This window comes from Plectropomus leopardus, chromosome 6, assembly GCF_008729295.1.
Source record: "Plectropomus leopardus isolate mb chromosome 6, YSFRI_Pleo_2.0, whole genome shotgun sequence".
NCBI classification, from domain to species: domain Eukaryota; kingdom Metazoa; phylum Chordata; class Actinopteri; order Perciformes; family Serranidae; genus Plectropomus; species Plectropomus leopardus.
This window is the reverse complement of record NC_056468.1, coordinates 20,652,951-20,677,502: the sequence shown is the minus strand read 5'-3', so window position 1 is coordinate 20,677,502 and position 24,552 is coordinate 20,652,951. Positions and strand designations below refer to the sequence as shown.

Genomic DNA, 24,552 nt, shown 5'->3' with positions numbered 1-24,552 from the left:
TGTTGTTATAACCTGTTCTGTTCTTGGCAGTCATGGCTGGCTGTTGGTGTTGTTCTCAGTGTGATGTGATCCATTGGCTGTCCATTGCTCTCGGTTGGTTTGTGGTGATACATGTGATCACTGTGCGTCTGTAATTACTTGTGTTAACATGAAGACATTCCCGCTGTCTGTGGGTGTTTTTGTGTGGCTTCATGGCTGAAACAAGTCATCATTTCCGTCCGTTCTGGCTGAGACTCATGGGCTGCATTTTGACCTCATGTCACAGGAGTTACCTGTTTTTCAGATATCCTTACAATTTACTTTCTTTCTCTGTGTTGATTTCTATCATTTTCTATTCTGATGACAGCACATGTCCACTCCGTGTGTATCATCAAATCTTTTTCTTTCTTTTTTTTTTGCCACAACAGCCCATACCGTATCATCAGGTTATCCTTGTGGCATGGCTTACAGTGTATGTCATTGCAGCTTGCAGAGCAAATACTTTACTTTTCCTAAATCCTTCTTTTCTCTCCTGTTTGGTGTGTTTTTCTCCTCTTGTCTCTCTCTTCCTGTGATGGCAGAGTGAACAAGACCACCACTCGGATGGTGATTGGTCCTAAGTACCACGAGCTGAGAGACTGGCACCACGGAGTGTCTGCTCGCACCCTCAATGTCCAGTAGACTCTGTGTGTCTGTGTGTGTGTCTGTGTGTGTAACTGTCGACCTGTGTACGTGTGCTCTGTTTAAGTTTGGTTTCTGTAGGTGGTTGTTTTGACTCTTGAAGGAGTAAAAGCTTGTGGACTGATGGAAATAAAGCAAAGAATACTGGAGTGAGAGCTTGCAAAGGAACTGTTGGAGTTTGTGTGTGTGTGTGTGTGTGTGTGTGTGGGTGTGGGTGTGGGTGTTGGTGGGCTTGTCCTTCACCGTTATTACATGTGGCTGCACGGCACTGGCCTCTTTCAGACCTTTTATTAAATGCTGCTTACATGCTCTGCCACTTCACTGACTCTAACCCTAAAGGTTTACTGTAGATGCGCAAATACGCACTTTTATTAGTGTTTTTACTTCATTATACATTACTTTGGGTTTTGTTTAGGCATTTGTATGCTCCACTGTGTGTACATTTATTTTTAATGAAATAAGGAGGCATCTTTATAATGATAAACATTATAACATTAATTTAAATGGTGAGGATGAAGTATTAAGCCAAACAAGTGCTACCCGCTGAGTCTTTGAATGGTTTTGTGTGGTACAGTTTTCCACAGTAACAAATAAGGAAGACAAGTAATATATTTCTTATTTAAAACGATCTTCAGGGATCAAATAATCTGACCAAATTTAGATATGCAGCTGTCAATCAGCATCTCCTCCAATCTCAGATTTCACTAAACTACATATAGCTGTTACTACAGTGCATACAGCGCATATACTGATTTTGTCTGACTTCCTCCCATAGTCTAAAAACATGCAGGTTAGATTCATTGGTGACTCTGCATTGACCGTAGGTGTGAATGTGAGAGTGAATTGTTTTCTGACTCTGTGTGTCAGCCCTAAAAGCTTGATGACCTGTCTATGGTGCCTCTCGCCTAATATCAGCTGAGATAGGCTCCAGCACCCCCTGCGGCCCTTAACATGATAAGCAGTTATGGTTAATGAATGAATGAATGAATGAATGAATGAATGAATAGATGAATAATGTGGTTGCATGTGCCGGCTGTCATAGAGACAGTGCTGGTTCCCATGGTAATAAGAAAAGGCAAGCAGCCTGCTGGGAGTTGTGCCAACAACATTTTATGAATCATTTAGTCTGTGTTCATTCTTAAACATAAATAACATGATGATACACAGAAATCACAGACACTCAAATGAATAAACAGTCAAACCCTGCAGCCTGTTCTAAAAGTCTTTATATAGCTAATGAGAGAGGATGGACTTTTAGTCCCACTCTTTGCAAATGCATTACATAACTACACGGTTGTTTCCCTTTTTCATCTATACTGCTGTTATGCAAATGTGGCAAAGGGGGATGGTGTGTGGTTTTAGGAAGGACTAAATTTCTGGAATAATTGAAAATACCAAGTGCACCCAGTGCATTAGGCAGTTATGCATGTCCCTTCATGTTACGTGGACTGTTGTGTAGCAGTATGTTATGGAAGACTCTTCAAACCTACTTAAAAGGTTTGATGGCTTGTTTACATCTTTTGCATCTGTTAGCATCAGAACCCTTTTATAGAAAAAGTTTCTTGAGATATGGTGGCATCTGAAAAGTGGGAAGAGATTTCAACTTGTCATGTGTGTATGTACAGTATATATAAACCAATAGCTTTGATGCTCTGCTGCTGGAATGATATCAGATTGTCGAAATCAGAGCTGTAAGACATTTTTATGGTAAAAGTAGGGCTGTACCGAATTTTTTATAAAAGCTTCATTGATAACTTTGAAATTTCAAATTCTATATCAACATTTGATTGCAGCATAGTTTATTTCATGTCGAATCTTTCTGTTAATAAATAAATTATAGGCTACACTAATAGTATTACACTATTTCTGGAATTAGATTCCAGTTGTGGCTGCATGGGATTGTTTCTGACTAATATAATCCAAACATTTCCAATAACTCCAGAGCATAAAGTCAAATAATATTGAAGATAGATGTAATTTACAACATGTTGTTTTTTTTTAATCCAAATAGATATTCTGCTTCATTCCACAGTAGGCTAGTTTGTGTTTCTTTTCATCACACCGAACTTCTGCACAAAAAATGCAAACACTTTGAAATGATCTGATTTAGTTTTTGAGCATTTCTGTTACATCATAATGTTGATTAAAGCAATTTTTATGTCATCATTATTTCATTCCCTTATTGGATTGGTCTGCTACCTATTTGTATTTATGTTGATGAAACTATCAATAAAGGCATTTATTATTTATTAATATATTATGATTGACTAAAAAAAGACTAATATATTTAAGCTGATGAATCACTTTATTTAGTTGGGGATTATATATAAGGATCAAAAAAATAGGGTGATGATGTTATAAAATATGACAACAGACACTCAAAGCTTATTCGAAAACTTCAATAGAAGTTTCAGAAAAAAGACAAAAAAAAAAACCAAAACGATATTCGGTACAGCCCGAGGTAAAAGGTATATGTAAGTCAGGAAGGCTTTTTTCAGTGAGCAGGTTGTTCAGCTTTGATGGTGTGCAAAGTGACTGTATAAATGCTATAAATGGCTTACATTGTGAAGGTTTGTTTTGAGGTCCTTACTATGTAAAATATTTCTCCAGTGCCTTTACATTTACTTTATCCCTAATGTTTACTTACTGCAGATTATTCTCACATTGGAGTTTCTTCTTCGTAGATTGCATTTGAAAACATCTAGTGGCTGAAATGTATCTTCTGTGTTTTGAGTTTGCAAAGAACTTATTCTATATTCTTGCTAATAAAGTTATCGCATTTTTTTCTTGTGTCCTTTTCTCGCTGTCTCTGGTGTCCCTTTCCTTCCCTTATTTCTCTCCTACTTACTTCACTCTTTCCTTTTCCAGCTGTCTTTCTGAATCTGAGACAAATGGTGGACAGGTCAGGTATAAATCATCATCTAAAACTGTGACACTTTTCTTCACATCTTCACCTGTTTCGTTAAATTATCCCGCAACACAGCCATCACTATTAAAGAAAATGGCAGCCACGTTAAGGCTTTTAATACTACTTAATACTACTTACCACTGGAACTAACTAATCACCAGTCTTTGGTGTACCAAAATGTAAACAACTGTTAAATAATTTATCGTCTTACCAAATAAAAGTTAACACATCTTGATTTTGCAAGCTATAACAACAATTTCACACAAGCACATTTCCTGATTTTTTTTTTCCACACTTCCACTGTAACAAACTTCATCCTCAATCGAAATTTTTTCTTGAAATCGCCAAAAAGTTATTCTCTGTTATTCGTTATCTGCCAGTGACAGATCTCCAAAGCATCCATCATCTGACCGAGTAGAGATTTCACCCTCAGATGCAGGAGCCAATAACATTGACCAACCACAGCCAGATTCAGGCTCATCAGCAAGTCAGGAACAGCCAGAAGAGGGTGCTTCAATCCCCAACTATGTCCTCTTTTCTAAACCTGGCAGCCTCCTAACATCTCAACATCAAGAGAACAGTGTGCCATCTACAGCACCCCTTCACTTGGTCGCCATCCCAATGACATATTCAAGTTCTGTTGACATGTTTTGTCAAATACACCCAACTCATTTGTCTAACATGAGCTATCCTTTAGCTCCGGTGCTAGTGCCTTTAACTTACACTGGTCCAAGCCAAATCCCATCATCTCATGCCCAAAGGCCAAATGACACTTCTCTGGATGCTTTGTTTATGCCAGCCAACATCCCACATTTTCTTGGACCGAGTGCTGTTAGTACCCACACTCCAGCATCCTGTTTACCTGTTTGTAGTGTATTACCTGCTCAAGGGCTACACTTGCCACATGGTGGTGACTCCTCATTAGTTCAAAACCAAGCAGCAGCTTCGTCTGATCCCATCCCAGCTGCCTCAGATAAAGCAGGTGCAGAGCCACCAAGCTTTCCACTTCCCACAGCTGAAAGGTACATTAAGCGTGTGATGTTTTGCGAAAGCTCACAGCATTAAGCTAAAATGCATATTAGATAAAAAAAAAAAAAAAAAAAAAAAAAGACTTTTGAGTATAATAATTTTCTTTACTTTTGATACCTTGGTCTAGCAATTCCTCTCCGGCACCACCAGAGGGCAGCACAGACTCAGAAAAGTTAGCATCCAGTGGCTGTTTGACTGATCATGATGGCGATGAGCACAAATTATATCCTCGACAAAGGTGCTACACAACATTTCTAGTTCTTGATGCACAAGAAATAAACTTTTCAGTGACAAGTCATTAAATTGCTTGAGCTATCTTTTCAGTCTGTGATGTCTGTCCCCTCAGTTTCTCGGTCCAAGTCAATACTCATCTATCTCCTATAGCAGCACGTCGCCATGTCCTTTCCACCAAACCAGTCAGGTACAGTGTTATTAGGATGCTTCCTTAAATGTTGCAGGAACTACAAAGTAGTTTACCGCATTGATAAGAACAATGCCAAGCTGGCGACCTTACTGGAACAATCTTGTTGTCATTTTTTTTTTTTTGGTATTTTCTGTGGAGACATTTAATATCACTTTGATTGTGTATTTGTAAATAGGAGAGAGCTCCTGTCAAGTCCTCTGGACTTCCTGCCTAGAGCAGCCCCGCGTCCCCCTCCTCTCACCCCCAGTGCCCCCAAACAGGCCACAACACACACTGAGCACCGTAGTCCAGTGCAGGCGAGGTAAACAGAGTGTACCAGTGTTGTGTATGTGTGTGCTTTAACCCAAAAGTATCCTTCTGTTTATTCCCTTTCAACGATCTCTGTCTTACGCCTGTAATTGATTACTCCTATAACATTTTTCTCTTTTTATCCTCTTTATAATATTTTGCAATTGACATCTTGGCTCCGTCACAGTTTCCCTTTCATCATCTTCCTCCTCTCTTCCTAAATATGTCATCACCTTGTCAGAACACCTTATCAGAGCAGTCCTTTTGCTTCTGAAAAGGCAGCGTCTCAATGCTTATTGGATGCCCTGCTCATCACTCCAATCACTCAAGCTCCACCACTACGCTTGAGGAGGAAGAAGAAGCGTCGTAGCGCCAGTGAGCTGCACCTGCCCAAGAATAAGAGGTAGACGGGGCAGACCTGGACAAAACTAGCTTTTGCTGTGTAACTGAAAATGGCCTTGGCTGCTTGAGAACTGTTGTTTGACGCTGTGTGAAAGGTCCAGTGTGTTTTTTTAAAGATTTTTTTTTGGCATTTTAGTCTTTATTAGATAGGACAGAACAATATTGTGAAAGGGGGAGAGAGAGTGGGGACAACATGCAGCAAAGGGCCTTGAGCGGGAGTCAAACCCAAGGCCGCTGTGGCAAGGACACTGCCTTTATTCACGGGGCACCTGCTGTATCCACTCAGCCACTGACGCCCCATTTTTCAACATCTTACATGTTGACTTTTTGGACTGTTCATTTGAAATTCGACATCATAAACCTCTTCTAAATGCTGCACCATAACTATTATCTGCATCTGGAATGATGTCTTTTTTGACCATTTTTACTGTATGCCATAGTATGAATGAACTGACAGAATGACCTATGCCACATTTAACTGCATTTATATAGGAAGTTGTCCATTCTGACTAACTGCAAGAAATTTCAGCAGGATGCAATCCCTCAGCTCTAGATGCCACTAAGTCTCCCTAAATCTTACACACTGGTCTTTGAAGTTAAAGGGACTGAGAATGATCAACATTAATCAGATCAACATTTTTAAATAGGGTTTTGTCCAGGTCTGAATCCATTAAAGAGTGCCAATCATATAATCATCTACTACTAAATAATTGGATACGACGGTGTGTGATGTGATGCATGAGGCTTCGCAATAATAGCACACAAACTAATTTCAACAAACGACTCAAGGTGGCAGATGTTGTGTTCTATTTGATGTCAAATTTGACTAATATATTCAATATATATTTTTGAATTTTAACACATGGTGTAAACAGCCCTTGATTCCTCTGAACATGCCATTCATTACAGTGAAAAAGATATGTTTGGTCAGAGCATGCCAACACCAAAAGACACGGTCCATATGTCTTTGTGGAGACAACTCATACCAACTATGACATTCTGTGGTCACTGTGAAACAACTTGGCAGCTTCTCACAGAGATCCGTCATTGGCGAGTGGACACAACTGTACACATTGAAACCGTGAAGTATGAAAAGAGTGTGTGAGAGGGAGACAGTTTGAGTGGGTATCTGTATGGGTGAATGTCTTAATCATTGTGTGTGTGTGTGTGTGTGTGTGTGTGTATGCACACACATGGACGGTATAGTGTGTGAGGATTGAATTTGCTCCAAAGAATATCACAGGGCTGAATTATAGACCATCTGTTGTGTGGTGGGGAGAGCTGCTGGACAGCAGTCAGCTATGTTAATGGACCATTTGTTCAATGTTCAAACCAAACCAACACATTTATGAGATGCATAATTCAAGTTCTCATCGTAGCTACAGTACACAAGGGGTTACTTAACATATGTAAACAGTTGGGAGCCTGAAATTGACCTTTTTTCACCCTCATTTTGGCTTCACACCAGCAGACAAAAAGTTGCATTATTAGGCGGCATGCGGTGCTGAAAACAGACGTCAGATTAGATAAACAGGAATAACATCGGCGACGCACAGCAAGGCCGGTGACAGGGAAGTGATACATGATTTTAAACTTCAAGGTTGCGCTGTACCAATGATAAAAAGTGTAGCATACTGAGACAAAACAGGGCAGAGAAAGACAAATAAAAAGAAAATAAATGAATCCCTCTCTCCTCCTTCCTCCCATCCCTCTTTAATTATCCCCCCAGTTAACAAGGTTCATATGTGGCCCAGTACATCCAGATGGTCGGCACTCTCACCGGCTACTATTGAATCAAAACAGCGGGGCCTCCATTAATCAACCAATCACAGTCCTGCAGAATACAATTAAGTCCCCATGTAATTGGCCTGATTGGTGGAGAATATTAACGAGCTGTGCTGTAATTGGCTCTAATGAATGAAGGGCTGGGGAGCATCTTATTTCCTGCTCTACTTGTCACCTGTTGTTAGCCAATTCCCAAAAGCTAATGTGAATGGATCTTGTTAGCTCGTTCGCCGAGATAATTTGAATAGATGGCACTGTGGCCTTTAATGTCACAGCATTATAGCTTAATAACATGAAGAGGATGAGCTCCTTCCTGTTCTTTACAGAAACGATCTTCTTGTTGATGCCAGCTGATGCTCTTGTTTCTATTTCAATGTAGAGAAAACAACAAATTAAATTACATTTATTAGCCAGAAAGCTCACTGATTTACTTTCTTAATTTAAATATTTTTCTACCTTCATGTTGAGCAGTGGTTTGCCAATCTGGGGATCACTAATCAGGTTAACTTTTCACAGCTAATGTCGACAGTAAGGTCATAAGGGATTGCTAGTAGATAGTGGTTTGTTTTGAGGTGTCACTGACAGCATTTACAGTGATTTGTAAGGTTAATCCCACACTTTGAATGTGCGATTAAAGGGAGATATATGTATTTATTATTTTCATTTATATTGACCAGTTCATAATTCTTCTATGGTCAATTTTGAGATTTAGGGCTATTTTTGCTGGCTTTGTCTTCTCTCCGACTAGTGGAAAGAAAATGTCAAAAATACTATATTATATATAATATACTATACATACTATACTATACTATATTTATTATAGATTAGATTTCTATCCTGGGAATGTATGCAAAATGTGCATATTTATTCATATAATGCCCCATTAACATACTTGAACATAAAATATTCGAAAACGTATAATACACAAAATCATCATCTTGATCAACTGAAGAAATTTTATGATGAAATCTATTGTTAAATTGTTTTTCCCTATTCACCTGTAGTGTCTTATTTTTAGTCTAACACACAATGGATTTTTACAATACATATCTGTAAAACTGTTTTTTCAAAATAAGAAAAAGAAAAAGACTTTTAATAAATAAACATAACGAAACAAAAATCTGACATTATCCAGTGTTCTGGTTTCTGTTTCAGGAATGTATGCAAAATCGTGAATATGTCATTAGATAATATCTAAATTTTAGGACAACTTGTAATATGGAAAATAAATCTCTTAATTTAAGTAATCAGCAGGGGACATTTCATGGTATGTTTTAGTTTTATTATATTAACCTGTAGTGTCTCCCCTTATAATTATTGGATAGATATGAATATTACAGGGTTGGAGCAAATAAAATTTCAATAAATAAAGTATAGAACTACAAGTTGTGGTGGAGGTGTTGTTGGCCTGTGCAAAACTGTTTGCAGTAATTCAAATGTAAATGGAGTCGAATGAAAATGGTGAGGAACTGGCAGCTAGTTGGCACTGTCGGCCTGCTGACAATTCTTTCTCTCTGGCTATAGATGTAAGACGTCAGTGCGCACTGTCTCCACTGGCTCCTCCTGTCAGACACACGATGCACAAAATGATAAGCAGATAATGAGAATGAAGAGAGATGTTGTGCAGCATGACAGTCTCTTTCCTATAGAGAACATGTATCCTCTAAAGGCTGATTGGCTGGAATCAATGCTAACACAACAGTCCACTGGGTGCATTTATCACAATGCTTGTCATTGCTCTGTAGCTTGTGTGCTCATTGTTTACCAGTGTATATTCATGAGGTACACTTTCTAACCACGTGTGAATGTGGTGAGATTTTAAGGTTTTTATCTTTGTATTTACATTAACAACTACTAAGATTGGGAATGCCATTGTTATTACTTTTTTTATTTCTGTGATATTTTTCTTCTCACACGAAAGGGTGTCGTGGCATCAGTCTGCCGCAGAGGAGGGAGACCCTCTCCTCTCCTCTCCTGTCAATGCTGTCTATGTCTTTAGGTAAATTCAAAGTTTCCTCTCCTTTCATTGTTAAATTTTTGAGCAAATATCCCACAACTGGTGTTCCATGGTTTTTATGGTTAGGCTCTCACTTAGAACATTTGAATCGATGAGTTCACTCCTGGGTGGTAAAGTGAACCCCCTGCTCTGTAGGGACCATTTGATGTTATGGATGTCCCAAATGTTCAAATGAAGTGTGTGCACAAGCAATATGACAGCCGAGGCAGGGAGGGCAGCTGAAACACAGAGCACTGACTGAGGTGAAGCCAGCACACACACTCTATCTTTCCCTCTGTCTCGCTCTCATAGTTTCTATCACGTTCTTTTCTTCTCTTTGTTTCTCACACACTCAAAACATACAACTCATGGTAACTATGGCTGCAGTTGCCATAACACGTGTCTCCCATGAGTCCCCTAACAGCCAGGCACAAGTGGAAGACAGCAGTGATACAACTGTTGGCATCGGCTAAAACTATGCATTATGGGTGTAATATGTCTGGGGAGAGATTGCCGGCCCACCCACGCTCCTCAAGTGGCGTTAATGAACACACACATGCTTGAAAACACACACAACCATAAACTTGATGCTACTCATAGAGAGGTTATTCATTTTGCACCATATTGCAGGGCAGTGGACAGTTTGAGGCTCTGGGGCCACATTTGATTGAAGAACAAAGACATTTTATCACTTTTCCACCATGATAGCTGTAAAAAACTCTGGCATCTCTCTGCAAGACGGGATGTTAATAACGTCAAGTCTGTCGTGGTGTTCTTAAAACCAAATCTGCAAAAGTATTTTGTATTGAGACAAAATTTCTTCATTCAAATGAAACAAGAACATTTGTTTTTGTGTTATATGTATTATCAGTGATTAACAATGGCTATGGAAGCAATTGATTTTGGATCTTTATTGGTCACTTATAATTAACACTTTCAAACCTGAGCAGATTGGATTGATTTCTTTCACAAGCAACTTAAAAAGACATTGCCCAAAAAATAGCTAGAAATTTGTAAAAAAAGTTACAAGAAGTTACAATTACCTGAAAATAAGTTCTTTGAAAAAATACCTTATAAAGTACTGAAAAAGTATTTGTTTTATGTTTTTTTTTGTAACATAATTGCATATTATAAAAACATATATAAGTAATATAGTTTTCTGGATATTTCATTTTTTTTTGGGGGGGGGGGTAATTTTCTCATAATCCTCCCATTTTTAAAAATTAATTTTAACATAATTTTCTTGTCACCTATTACTAAATTCATGCAATTTGTGATACATTCCTCTCAGGTTGGTCATTGCTTTTTTCCCCACGTTTTCAAAAGAAATCACCAAAATTTGCTCAAGTTTCAAAGGGTTGAATTCAGTGTGAAAGGCGTCTGAATGCAGCACAAGAAAACAGATGTCATTCCAGGTTTCAAAGGTTTAATGGAAGATCAGTGAACAGCACCCTAAACATTCAGTCATTGTGCATAACCGCTTGTCCTCGTAAGGGTCGCAGGGACGGAGCCTATCCCAGCTGTTTTTGGGCGAGAGGCAGATTACACCCTGGACAGGTCGCCAAACTATTGCAGGGTAGAATCCTAAAAAGGAGAACTAAAATTTTCCTGTTAGAGAAGTGTCTCTAGAAAGTCAAAATCTACAAGACACTTTCTTCTAGATGAAGGAAAGAGCTGCTGCCCTACATGTAAATCTGACACAATGAGCATTGAACCGTGAACAACTTTATGAGAGAGCATTTAGCTCACGGACATGTTTTATCCTGGGAAACAGCCAAATCTATGAACGCATGTTTTACTTGTTCTGACAGATGCATCTGGTTGCAGCAAGGCCAAATCACATATATAACTTAATAAAATGACATATCAACAGACTCAAAATCTCTGCCATTGCACCATATTAAGACATGCAATACACTGTGGTGCAGCTGAGTATGTTCAGTAAGCTCATGTCTTATACTCAGAAATAATATGGCACAAAATCCACAGACTTAATTTTACATCATACTTGTATGATTGGTTTAAACATCTTAAGAGACAAATGTATCACCCTGTTCCACAGCACTGCTCACTGAATATGAACTCAACACCTATCATAACACTGAGTCAGGCTCAATTTATCTATTTGGTGTCGGGAGCTCGACACTGAATAGATACATTTTCTCTACGCCGTCAATTGAATTAATGTTCTGGCATCGTTGGTGATCACCACAAATTTTTGCTGCAGAGTCTCTTAAAATTACTCAGCCTTTGACCCAAATGTGAAATTTAGTTTTATTTATTGGGTCCCATGAAAATGGACTGCCAGTGTTGCCGTGGGGATTCATTCTGTTAGTCTCTTCACACCCTCGATGAAGCATTAAACCCATACATTGTGCATTCAGAGGAGACATTTGAAATGTAAAAGGAAATGGCAACAATGTTTACCTGTACAGTAATTGTTTTAAAATTCTAGAAAAAACAAATAAATACCATGAACTCCATGCTGCACCGAAAGAACTTTGTCTTCCCTCCATCATTAGTTCTGGTAGTCTGGCATCTGTCTATAGCACATCTGGAATGGGCACTTTGCTCATTACACCATGCTATATTTCACTCCACCGTGGTCCATTTCTCTCTGTGAACTGATATTCTGGCACTGGTTTTGAATGGGTGCGCTGTATCATTAGTGCTGTGCAAACCTACTCGTCTCCTATCCATCATCGGGCCGGTGACCTGTTCCGCTCTGAAAGTGGCACATGGGCAACATTTTATGCATACTGTACCCATGAGTAGGAAGTGCGTCGTGAAGTTGATCACTGTACTGTTTTGGCTGTAGCTGCGTGCTGTGTTTTGGTTGGTACCATATTTGTCTGCGCTCTGTCAGCAGGTAGGTGGTCTGGAATCTGTCTCACTGTATTTTGACAGGAACTTGAAAAATTATACTTTGCTGTTTTTTTTCTTCCTGTCATTCTTGTTGTGTGTTTTGAATTTCCAAATTGCCCTGAGTTCAGTGGGCTTCTTTGTAAATCTTTGTAAAAAAAAAAGAAGCTAAAACACAGACTATGTAGTGTATATACCCTTCACTCTGAGTGAGAGGGATGCCGATGGTAACCATGTATTTTGCAATTTAAGTTTTATGTGCAGGGGCAATAGTTTCTGGTGTGTTTTAATGAATTAAATCACAAAACCTATTAACTGATTTACATATAATTTCTATGTTGTCTCTCTGCACAGTGAAGAGGGAGAGGAGCCAGAACTCAACAGCCACGAGTCTGCAGTTGTCAAGACCATGACCAAAGGACCTGCCACAATCCAGGGTAAACACTCTGTGTGTGTGCGTGCGTGCGTGTGTGCGTGCGTGCGAGCGTACGAGCGTGCGTGCGTGTTCTCTTCTACCCACTTTTGACAGCAGCACATATTAAAAGGTTTTTACTTTTGACTTCTTCCCACATTAACAATATGTGACAGTCTGAGAAACCAAGTCTGTGTTTTCATTATGCTCGGGATTAAGTGCTTTAATTTTTATATACTTATTCAATCGCTTATTTCAGTCACATATTTCTGTTAATATGTTAATACTTTTTAGAATCATGTGAATGCATGAGCAGTATTTGAAGTGCAATGCACTTATTTTGATAATAAGTTTTAGTCATGCTGTGTGCTGTTAGGTTAATGTGTGTTTATGTTAATGATGGGGCCTGAATAAGTGACACCATTGTCCCTTTTTAGACCCAACAGTGTTTTTTTGGAATTTCTTCAAATGTAACACTAACATCCTCTTGGATTCAATGATGAATTAATTACATTTTGGTAGTTAAAGGTCAGGATTACTGTGACCTTGCCTGTCTCATCCTTGTGAATGCAATACTCCAAGAAGGCCTTGAGTTTTCTCCACAATCCGCCACTCGAAATTGCAGATTAGAATTTGGTGGTCAAATGTCAAAGTTGAAGTTAAAAAGTTTTTGGGCTTAACTCAGGAATTCATGCACAAATTATGACAGCATTTTACACAAATGTCTAATAAGATATAATGATGAAGTGATGATATCTTATATCCGAAAGGTCAAAGTTCAGCTTCACTGTAACATCTGCAAGAACACTTTTTTGGCTATTATCATAACTCTGAAAAAGACGGAGAGACATTTGGTCAAATACTGAATTGGTGACACTAATCTTGGGCACCCACCTTTAAACTGTACTTATTGTATAGACCTTCTGTGCTGCCCGGGGGAAGATTTGTGAGAAGCCTCCATGTTTTCACAGACCTGGATGTAAACTCTAACTGTAACGTGACTGGTGTGCAAAGCCATACAACCACAAGGCAGTAATTTTAGCTTTCAGATTATTTTCAGTGCTTTAATTGAACTCCCACAGCTGTAGGACCTCAGGAAAGTAGTAGTCCATCTAAACCACTGTGTTGGACATTTGAGAAGATGTCTAGCTAAACCCAAGTTTGTGTGTTCTCTCCTGTCCACTTGTGATGGCAGCACATCCTAAATGGTTTTTCATTTACTTTTTCACACATTTACAATGAGCACTAGTTCTTGCCGGCAGTAATTTTTCCATCCTGTGTAAAATATGATTCATGGATCAGGGACCAAGCCACAGTTGGCATGTGTCCTATTAGCTGACTGAAATAACATTTGCGCCTTTGCGAACACATTAAAGAATACAGAATATATACATAATACATGGGTTTCAGCGACTAAAATACATTTCTGTTCATTGAGCCAATTCCTGCATGAGATCTGTGGAATAGTACATTACTACCTAAATCGGCTGCCAAATCCAACAAAGGTATATCTTTATGCCTGTGTGAGTTCCTTTTACTGCAGGCATGTTGTGGTATTTTTTCACTTAATTAACTAGTAATGCTACAAGTAGAATATAGTCAGACTAAGGTGCCTGAAGTGTTTTCTTAGCATAAGTCACGCATACCTAAAATGTAGAGTCCCCCAAAATGCATTCCTAAAAATAAACTCTCTTTCAGAAATTGAACTAAATCTTCTTTTAAGTACATATTTTGATTGATTAATTGATTCCCCCCTACAGTTAAAAAAATGTTATTTTTCTTCTCATATAAAAAATGTTTGGTTCTAAATCCTGGCGTAGTGTAAAACTGATTTACTGCCGTTGGATTGAATGTTGTTGCAGCCAGTTAGTGAGGGGAAAGAGGCTTATTTTCCATGGTTGAAGCATGACATATGTTGTGAAATAGGTCATTGCAGACTTTCTTTTTCTTTTCTCGTCTTTTTCCTCTGTGGAAGCCCATTAAGCAGGCGAGAAGGCCCCGCTCTGCCTGTGGCGCCTTGTTCGATCACACGTGCAGCAGTTCTACTCCGTTAGTAAGATAATATTTACTGAAGGGACCTGTCGGGAGTTGTGAATAAAGTTTTAAAGGCAAGCCACAGAGCTGCGGTGTAATGCCCCAGCTCCATCTGCACTCGGCCCATAGATTCTGAGAACATGCATTTTCTAGACATTACTCAGCTTATCATGTACAATCCAAAAAAAATACAGTATACATCTGACTTTGTCTATTTATTTGTTAACATTTATTTATGAAATAAAAAGCCTATGCTTCAATTTTTACCCCATCTAGTCTGATGGGACAAGCCGCCTCCTCTTCCTCAGTTCTCTCCCTGATAAAACTGCCACTCAACAAAAATAGTAAATGTAGTCACTTAGCCAGGATCTCAGGCTCATGAAAGTATACTACCAGTCGTATAGCGCCGCAGCAGCAAAGAGCAACTGACCTATTTTGAGTCCCAAGCTGCAGTTAATGAACCGAGGCTGTCAGCTGCTGCCTTGTTGCAAATGGCCATTGTAAAATATATTGGCATGGTGTTAAAATTCAATCAGGAAGCTGTCTTTTCCTTACATTTTACAAATTTTAGCCTCCATCCCAGTTGTTAAACAGAAGCTTAGATTTAAATAGGCAATAATTATATTTTTTATTCCTTGAAAACATCTATCAAATAACAGTGTGAGAATTGTCACCTGAATCTGCAGCTCTGAATGGCTTTATGGTGCTTTGCAGAGAGTTTCAGCTCATGTTTTGCCGTCCAACCCACAGCTTTACTGTTTTGGTTCACTCTCATGGCTCACATCATGTAGTTTCCAGCAAGCAGCTTTTTACTGTGAAAAAGCTCTAAAACCCTAATATAAACTTTACCTGGTCTTCATCTGCAAAATGTCACTCATATTACTGTAACATGTACCAAACAGAAAAAGACTAAACATGAGCAGAAAGAAATACAATCAACCAAAAAAGATGGAAAAATAACCTCAGAGAGACATGAAAACACAAAAAGATGTATAATGACTACGAGGAGATGCAAAACAACAACAGCGAAAACGACAAAAACCATGCTTCTATGTAGAAGTGATGGGGCCTTTTGTATGTCTGAGCCCAGGGGCCCATTGTCCAATAATCTGCCTGTGCTCAGACAGACGTCAGCAGCTAGCTTGTGAACATGGTGGAGCATGTAGCAGTGAAGGAGCCATTTCCCTCAGGAGTTGGTAGAGACAAACACAGAGATAAAAGAATGAATATTGGACTTAAATTCATTAGGTAGCCAGAAACATGACTTCAAAATATTGATAATGTTGCCCTGTAACACCTGAATGTGTAAATAAGCAACTGTTTGCTAACAAGTTTTCTGGGTTAACTTAAAAGGTGATATGTTCACAGCGTGTTTCTGCTGGCCCTTATTGCAGGTTTAATCTCTATTTGTTATGACCATGGTGAAGGAGCCCCAAACATTAAATGTAAACCCAGTCCCTCTCTTGCCCACACGGACACACCTAAACATTGCCTGTAATGGTAAAGCCAAGCTCTAAAAGTAGCTCTTGCCTCACAGTGCACACACATACAAATCTCCATCCACAGTGTCGAGATCAAAGGCCAAGCTACATGTTTAGCCAGGTGTCTGGATTTTAACTGGGGGGATTTCGTGGTGGTCTCTGTGTGTGTGTGTGTGTGTGTGTGTGTGTGTGTGTGTGTGTGTGTGTGTGTGTGGTCATGTGTTTGCATGCACATATGCCATAGGAATGTGTCGAAGGTGGAGTGAAAGATTGGAAGATTGATGTGGTGAATTCCTGGTTTTGACAACAGTAGTCCGCCAGCTGCATGCACCGCCATGACACCTGCTGGGTGTATAGACAGAGAGGGCAGAGGTCAAATAACTTACACACCTGGGAATAAAACACAGATGCTAGCATGCACATACATCCTTTGTGATGCCACTTTTTGTTTCCCACTTGTTTCTCTTTCCTTTTACCATCCCTGTGTCTTAATAGCCTTTTATCTGTCGTCTGTTTCCTTCAGGTCACGGTCCACGGACTGGTTTGATCACCCCATCTTTTGGGATGAAGGGTAATGGAAGTGCCAGTGTCCCGAGGGGTCCTGTCCCAGCCCGACCTTTACCTCAGCCCCACCCTAAAGATGAGGACACCTTGGTCCAGAAGGCAGAACACATCCCTGCTGGGACTCGTACGCCCATGTGTGCCCACTGCAACATGGTCATCAGGTGACCACAAACTCAGTTTGCACTGGTAGCATCCTTGGTAGCAATCTGTAGTATGGAGACATCATGTATGAAGAATCCACAGGCTCTGTCATTAGGAAGGAAGGGGCCTGTCATGACCTTTTATAGTTTAGATTTTGAGAGAAAATAGTTTACATGCATTGTGTTAAGCTCCATCACATCATACCCATACTGCTCGCACAAGCCCCAGAAAAGAGGCAATCTCTTCAACCGGACTGCACAGACATCCATTTGTACTCAAGCAAATAAGATCGTAAAGGAAAATAATGTCCACCTTTAAATTATTCAGTGTCTCAGTCAAGCACTTAAAATAATTAACTGGAAACCATCTTGAGTAAATAATCTGTGTATGAAACTGTAGAACTACAAAGATCTGACTGTGGTGTAGATAAGAGGAAGGGGAATTAGGTTGCACCTGCAAATCAAACTGTAGAGTGATGTTGCACATGTACGCTGAATGCACGCATGCACACACACACACGATACCAGGTCTTGATTATCCTGTTTGGTTTTCCAGTTTCAATACAGTATAAGTCTTTTGTTTCCCACTGGTGTACGTTCAGCAAGAGTGGCATAGAGAGATGCATCACTCTTGGCTCTCTTCCCCCCTCCTGTCTACCTCTACCCTACTTATCCGGTAGCTGACTGCTCTAACCGAAGACCTATCTCCCAGCCTGTGTCGCCTTACATTGCATATCACTAAGGATAGGGTAGCTCACATGCTAGCTCAGATAAGCACAGCTATTGTGTGATGTTAATTAGTCTCTGTTGTTTTCCCACATTACCTAATCATCAAAGTGGACAGTGGTGTAAGGTGCTGTCTGAGTGGATGCAGAGGATGATGGTCACAGAAGACCTTTAGTGCTGCAACAAACCAGATTTCTCAGTGTAGTCCAACCCGATTGGAGTACTTGAACGATTAATTCATTCATTGATCGAACAATTTATATAATCTATTAATTGTTTACATCCTTAAAGCACATAAGATGAATACTGACTGCTTCCAACCATATAAAACATTTATATCATAGTAAATATTAAAACCTTTGGACTGTTCATTGGGCCAAAACCAGGCATTTGATGATATAATCATAGATTTTAAAGTAGCATTTCCCCCTTTCTTCAGACATAGTATACAATTAAATAAGTACGAATTTTTAGTAGTATTTTTTATTTTGAAAAAATTCAGATGAATAAATAATAAAGATAACCACTTGCAGCTCTCTTAAATACATTATTTTATCCACTGAGTTGTCAGGTTGACTGTCCTTTCCAAATATTGCCTGTTTCTTGTCTTTTCTTTTAGGCTTTCTTGTGTGAAATAACCACATACAGTCATCACCCGCTTGATTTATTCTTAGATTTTGTTGACAAAATAAAAATATTAAATCAGAATGAACAAGAAGAAACCAGATATGAATGATATTATTCTCTCTCAGAGGCAGAAGAGTGGGAAAGCAGAAACATGCTGGAAATTGGAGAGACATTGTCATTCATTCATTTATTTGTTGTATGGTTTGACCATTTGCCCTCTAGTGGCTCTTTGTAGCAATACTGCTGAGCAAAGTAGTACTTGCATATATCTTTCATTCATGAATACATATCATTTTAATACAAGTACTTAAAAAGGTTAGCCTGTGTTCATTTGTGCCAATACAGAGTTATTTTAAAACTTGCATAGCTATAACTGCTTGTCCTTTTCTCCAGAGGCCCATTTCTGGTAGCAATGGGGAAATCATGGCACAAGGAGGAGTTTAACTGTGCCCACTGCCGTACATCCCTGGCAGACCTAGGTTTTGTGGAAGAACAGGGATCAGTCTACTGTGAACACTGCTATGAAGATTTCTTTGCTCCCACATGCAGCCGCTGCCAGGCCAAGATACTGGGGGTGAGTTGGTATGAAGTGAAATGGAGATTAGTGTGTGCGTATGTGTGTGTGTGTATGTGTAGAGGGGTAAGATCAGTAGCATTGTACTTATCAAATTGTTGTCTGGCTTCTCTTGTCTGTTTTTTACAGTTCTTTTAAGAGAATATACTTTATATTTGACAGATAAGATCAATTAACTTTGATGAATTTCTTCATTGTATGAATTTGTCTAGAGACTTTAACTTTGTTCTATTCACTTAGTGTATAGCTGGTTTTGACATTGTGTGTGGCTGTTTTCAAACTTCACCACCTGTTGTTTGGAGACCAAAAGCGATAGTCCTCCTCTGTGGTGTTCAGTACAAACATGTCACAAATGCAATTGTCTGACTTCATTTGTTTTATGGTTTTTACGTTCTACTGGTCTTTTCTATGATATTTCACTAAATTTTATGCTTGGGAAAGACTAAATAGTTCTTGCAGCATTGTGCACATGTTCTGTCTCTATGAGAGACTGTCTTACAGGGACTAGATAAACAGTGTGCTGGTGTAAATCAAAGTCTTCACTGCTTCTTCTTCTTACTTTGTATGTCAAGATTTATTGTTGTCGGTTTGAAACCAAATAATAAATGTATAGATGTCGACACATGGAAAATGTCACTCAAAGAGACAAGTACCAACCAGAAATAGACTCAACAACAAAGAAAGATAAAAATGAACACATTTTATGTAGTTGAGACACAAAAAGACACAAAGAGACTCACAACATTCATGAAAAGGGGTAAAAGAACCACAGAGACACACAAAGTGACAATGAAGGGGTGCATAGCAGCTATCAGGAGACTCAAAATGACCACAAAGACACACAAAACAACAAAAAAAGGCCAAACAACTATAAAGTCTGTGTCGTGCTCCTATGTAGAACAGGTGGTGGGGCCTTTTGCATGTCTGTGCCCAGGGGCCCACTGTCTCATAATCCTCATATGTAGACATCATCAAAGGGTCACTCTTAGGGTACTCCAACACTAGACATGCAGGATAAACGCATAGAAGGTCAGTGTAGGGAGGTTATAGGGAGTTGTATAGTGACCACCACTGAAACTCAGGAATGCAGTATATGTTCGGGTGTTAGGAGAATTAGGCTTAGAGGCCTGGAGGCTGCAGGTGTACCATGAACCCAGATTGTCAGGAAGCCGAGATCTCTGCTCGCATAACAGCTCTGACATTCATCCCTCACGTGTTCTAACCTCTTTAGCCTCAATCCCTTTCAACCCTCTATTTCTCACACATCTTCAACCAGCTTATGGCTTCTTATTGACCTGTTTTCTCACTCCCTCTCCTCTAATCCTTCATTTCACTCCAGCCCACCAACTTTCCATTTATTCCCTGTCCTGTCTTGTTCTCACAGTTTCAGGGTGGGAAAGAAAGCAATTTGTCTATTTTAAGCTGGGTCATGTGGCCCCACTGGAGAAAAATACATAACATTTAAATGTGACACGAGAAAAGGGCAGACTGCATGGCAGGCTGCGCATATCTGACACATGTAAAACAGGTTTATGATCAAATTGGGATTGATAAAATAGAAATGAACAATTTTTGTTGACAGCACTGTTACAAATACTGACCCAGTGAGCACTGTAACATGGCAGCATCCCACCAGAAGTCTCTGTATTCTGGATCTAACTTTCCAGTTAGTATGACCAACACAAAAGAAAATAGCTTTGAAAGCTGTTAGCTTTGCACACATGTTTTTATTGATCTATGGAACTATTGTGTGATTTTTTGTGAGTCTTGTGGGTGTGAATGCCTTTTTTCATGTTGTTTGAGCCCCAAGCTGAGAGCAATTTTCTGTCACTATATGATAGACAATAAATGTGAATGTTTGAATCTTGAATCTTGAAAATCCCTCCTCAGAATGAACAGAATGAAGCCTCCCACCAACCACTCTGTTTTCTGTTTGCACCCAGGAGGTGATAAACGCGCTCAAACAGACGTGGCATGTCTACTGCTTTCTGTGCGCTTGCTGTCAGCAGCCAATCCGAAACAACACCTTCCACCTGGAGGATGGGGAGCCATACTGTGAGCAAGGTGAGCGATGACGAACCTGAACAATTCACTGATTGGACACATTGAAAATGCTGAAAGGGCTGTTGAAGGATGTCTCAGACTAGAAGACAAAAATTGGTGGATGAAAAGATGCTCTGTTATGAATAGAATAGATTCTCTATTCATAGAATAAATTCGCTGAATAGAATTTTTGTGCCAACTGTGAAGACAAAATAATTTCAGTCTAAAGAAAGAAAAACTTAAAAAGTGTTGATGTTTTTGTCCTGTGTATGTCATGCCATGTTGCTTTGTCTATTTAAAGACTTCTACAACATGTTTGGGACTGGCTGCCATGGCTGTGAGTTCCCCATCGAGGCTGGAGACAAGTTCCTGGAGGCCCTTGGTTACACCTGGCATGACACCTGCTTTGTCTGCGCCGTGAGTTAGAGCTTCACAGTATATTGACAGTACAGTTAAATGAGAGACGCCTTATCATCTGACCTGGAAACCTTTAAACTGTGAGGGCGAGGCCGATGAAACGGACACAAACATTCAAACTCTACACAGAAAGGGCTAAAGCAGGGGGCCTCAACCTAGTCAGTAATGATATGCAATCAAAATTAACCACTGCCATGAACCAAACCAAAAACTTTTAACAGCCATTGAATTTTTATTTTACCATTTTGATATTAGATTTTGCACAAACAAGGCACATCAATTAAAACCCCCAATACTAATCTCCTACAATATATATGTGTGTATATATACATATATATATATATAAATGTAAATGAATATACTGTAAATCAAAATTACATATTTACACATTTTATTGATTAAAAAAGAATCTCTTAATGCCTAAAGTGGCTTATATGTAACTCACAACTTTGCTTCGTTTAGTATACGCAGATTTATGAATATGCAAATTTTCACAGTCCCTCACTCACCAGCCTGCAGCTTAAGCATACGTGTTCACCTTCGACTCTGCTCATTTAACACACAAACCTCTGCATGTATGTGGTAAAAAATCCCTCAAGCCTTTTGCTTCACTGTGTTATCAAAAAGCTAATAATGTGTTGCTAATATTAGAGAAACCTTGTTCCCGATTGCCAGCTTTGACAAGTTGAAATGAAAATGAAAGTGAAATTTGGCTTCTCCTCTTATCTCCTCGTTTCGCTTTAGTGTTATAGGATTGGTTCCTTAGCTTTGTCTCATTAGAAATGTCAGAAGTCAAAATCCATGTTTTTTGGGGCTGTTGTTGGTCTTTGTATAATGGTGTTTGGGAGTTATACAAACATAGTCATGAGCAGATGTAGAGTCTCTCAGAGTGATGTTACAAATTCACCTTCTGGCATTTTTTATCACTATTTCATACAAGATAGTAATTATTTCAATAAGGTTTTTTTTTTTAATTTTCTGGACAACTTTTCTTAAGTAATCTTTTTATATATTTGTGTGTATCTTCTTCTTCAGGTATGCTGCACAACTCTGGAAGGCCAGACCTTCTTCTCCAAAAAAGACAAACCTCTATGCAAGAAACACGCTCACACATTGAAGATATGAATCTTGGACTCTCCTCTCAATTTTCTAGCCATACATCCTCCCTTGGTCAGTGGGGTGAGAAGGCGCTTAATAGTTCATGCAACAATAAAACTCCAGCCATACTCATATGTGCAGACTGGTCAGAATAAAACACTGCCATGTATGCTAAAGTGAATTTATTCTTGTTCAGGGACACAGACCCACTGTAAAACATAATGTGCAGTACTTTTCTTGTGTGATTTTGAGTGTAAGCAGCAACAAAGCTTGCAGTAAAGGATCTCTGTTTTTACTAAGCCCCCCCCCCCCCCCAAAAAAAGTCTGGATTTTATTTGCTCATGGATCTAGAAGTTGAAAAGTTTTACAGCCAAATGGTGCAATTTATGTGTACTACCACTATCAATCACCAAAGTCCAATAACCAGTAATGTGTAGGATTTGTGATCCTGGTCTTTATTTCTTAATCCACAGTTTCACCTTGTGTTTCTCAGAATCACAACAGTAGTGAGATCTTCACATTTACCACTGCGAGCGAGTGCACAACAGGGCATCGCTTCATGCTATATCAGTACCACTGAGACAGTACCAGAAATGTGTGAAAATCTATATTCATACACATACCATAGACATTCAGAAAGAGGATGCTATTTACTAGACTTTTATTTTCTAAGCAGACATTTATTAATGTTAGTATTAATGTTTGTGTAACTGTAATCAAATTGAAAGATCTGATCTGCAGCTATTTATATAAGACATGTTCAAGAGAATATTAGGCATCTAATTTACTGGGTCAGAGTATTTTAATATTTTGTTGCTGTGCTCTTTATCAGAATCTGCAAAAAACATCCAACTTAGCTTGTATAAGTTGTTGTAATGCAGGTGTGCTGGAAGTCTGGAGTGAGGGTAAAACCTTTATGTATTTTGATTTCTTTTTGTTGTGTGATATTTGTAACATTGGCAAAAGTGTTACCAGTTTCAAAACAACAGGTCACGTGTAAAGGTGAAGCACTTAAAAAATAGGTCTTGATTTTATGGAGGACAGAATTGGCCCTAAATACAAACTAAATAAATAAATAAATATACATGCAAAATAAATAGATCTATAACAAAAATAAAGCTCATATTTTAGATTGTATATCTATGTATTTATTTCTCCTCACTTTGATAGACAAACATATCTTGACAAGTGCATAGTATTGGCAGAAATATGTTTTCTATATTGAGTGCCATATAGTCTGACGAACCATATTCATATTTTTACTCACTTTACCTCATGTTATTATAAATATTTATTTTGTATTTTATAAAAAATTCTGGTTGATTCTGTCCTCCATATTTTTTCATAACAGTGAGTAGCTCTTCTAGTCTGCAAGAACATGAGGTCAAATGTGGATGCTATAATCCTTGTGTAGTGAACTGTATATTTTATTTTGTTTATAGAGGTGAGAAATGTCTTATCTGACAATATGTATTTAACTGTTAAGGGGAACTGTGTTTTCTCCCCAGGGGATGGTGCAGAGAGTAGATGGGGGGTAGTTTCTTCTCTATTTCAAGTATCTCACTTGACTGTCCACTAAACATCCCAACAAACAATATTTACTCTTTATTATGGCTGAAGGGTACATATGGTTACATATTTTTCTTTAATTTTCAAACACGAGAACAAATGGAAGCAAAACTCACTTATATTGATTTCACCTAAATATCTTAAAAGACTGTTGGATTTTTGCTGTCAAGGGATAAAGGGGGTGAGTACAATATACAGTGTCAATCAAACAATACTCGCCAACAAACTACAAACTATCAAAGTTGATGTGAGTTGTTAATAAATGATGCGCTTGTAAAACCCCAAGAGAAATATCCTGTGGTTTTTTTTATGTTTGCTTTCTTCTCTGTCAGTGTAATACTATCTACCACACTAAACTTCCTGTATTATTGCTTGAGAAACCACATGGCAGTAAAGAGTCTGACATAAGCGGTGTGAAATGCAGATTTCAACGCATGTCTCCACCATGATGAGAAAGGTCAAAGGGCACAGAAATAGAAAGAAACAGAGAGGTGATATGATACTGTGTGAGGA

At 38.8% G+C, this 24,552-nt stretch overlaps 1 protein-coding gene across 3 annotated transcripts in view; it reads left to right on the top strand.

The window, feature by feature from the left end:
- Nucleotides 1–24,324, top strand: part of pdlim5a (PDZ and LIM domain 5a) — a 72,321-nt gene extending 47,997 nt beyond the window's left edge. For all 3 annotated transcript variants that reach the window (XM_042487562.1, XM_042487561.1, XM_042487560.1), the window contains 13 exons: nt 3,529–3,567; nt 3,949–4,590; nt 4,725–4,835; nt 4,944–5,018; nt 5,197–5,322; nt 5,551–5,712; nt 9,418–9,495; nt 12,709–12,791; nt 16,805–17,006; nt 18,732–18,912; nt 20,856–20,976; nt 21,257–21,372; nt 22,408–24,324. In XM_042487562.1, the coding sequence (XP_042343496.1) occupies nt 3,529–3,567; nt 3,949–4,590; nt 4,725–4,835; nt 4,944–5,018; nt 5,197–5,322; nt 5,551–5,712; nt 9,418–9,495; nt 12,709–12,791; nt 16,805–17,006; nt 18,732–18,912; nt 20,856–20,976; nt 21,257–21,372; nt 22,408–22,497 (2,026 nt within the window). In that variant the 3' untranslated portion in view covers nt 22,498–24,324. The remainder of the gene's footprint in view (nt 1–3,528; nt 3,568–3,948; nt 4,591–4,724; nt 4,836–4,943; nt 5,019–5,196; nt 5,323–5,550; nt 5,713–9,417; nt 9,496–12,708; nt 12,792–16,804; nt 17,007–18,731; nt 18,913–20,855; nt 20,977–21,256; nt 21,373–22,407) is intronic.
- The last annotated feature ends 228 nt before the right edge of the window (nt 24,325–24,552 follow it).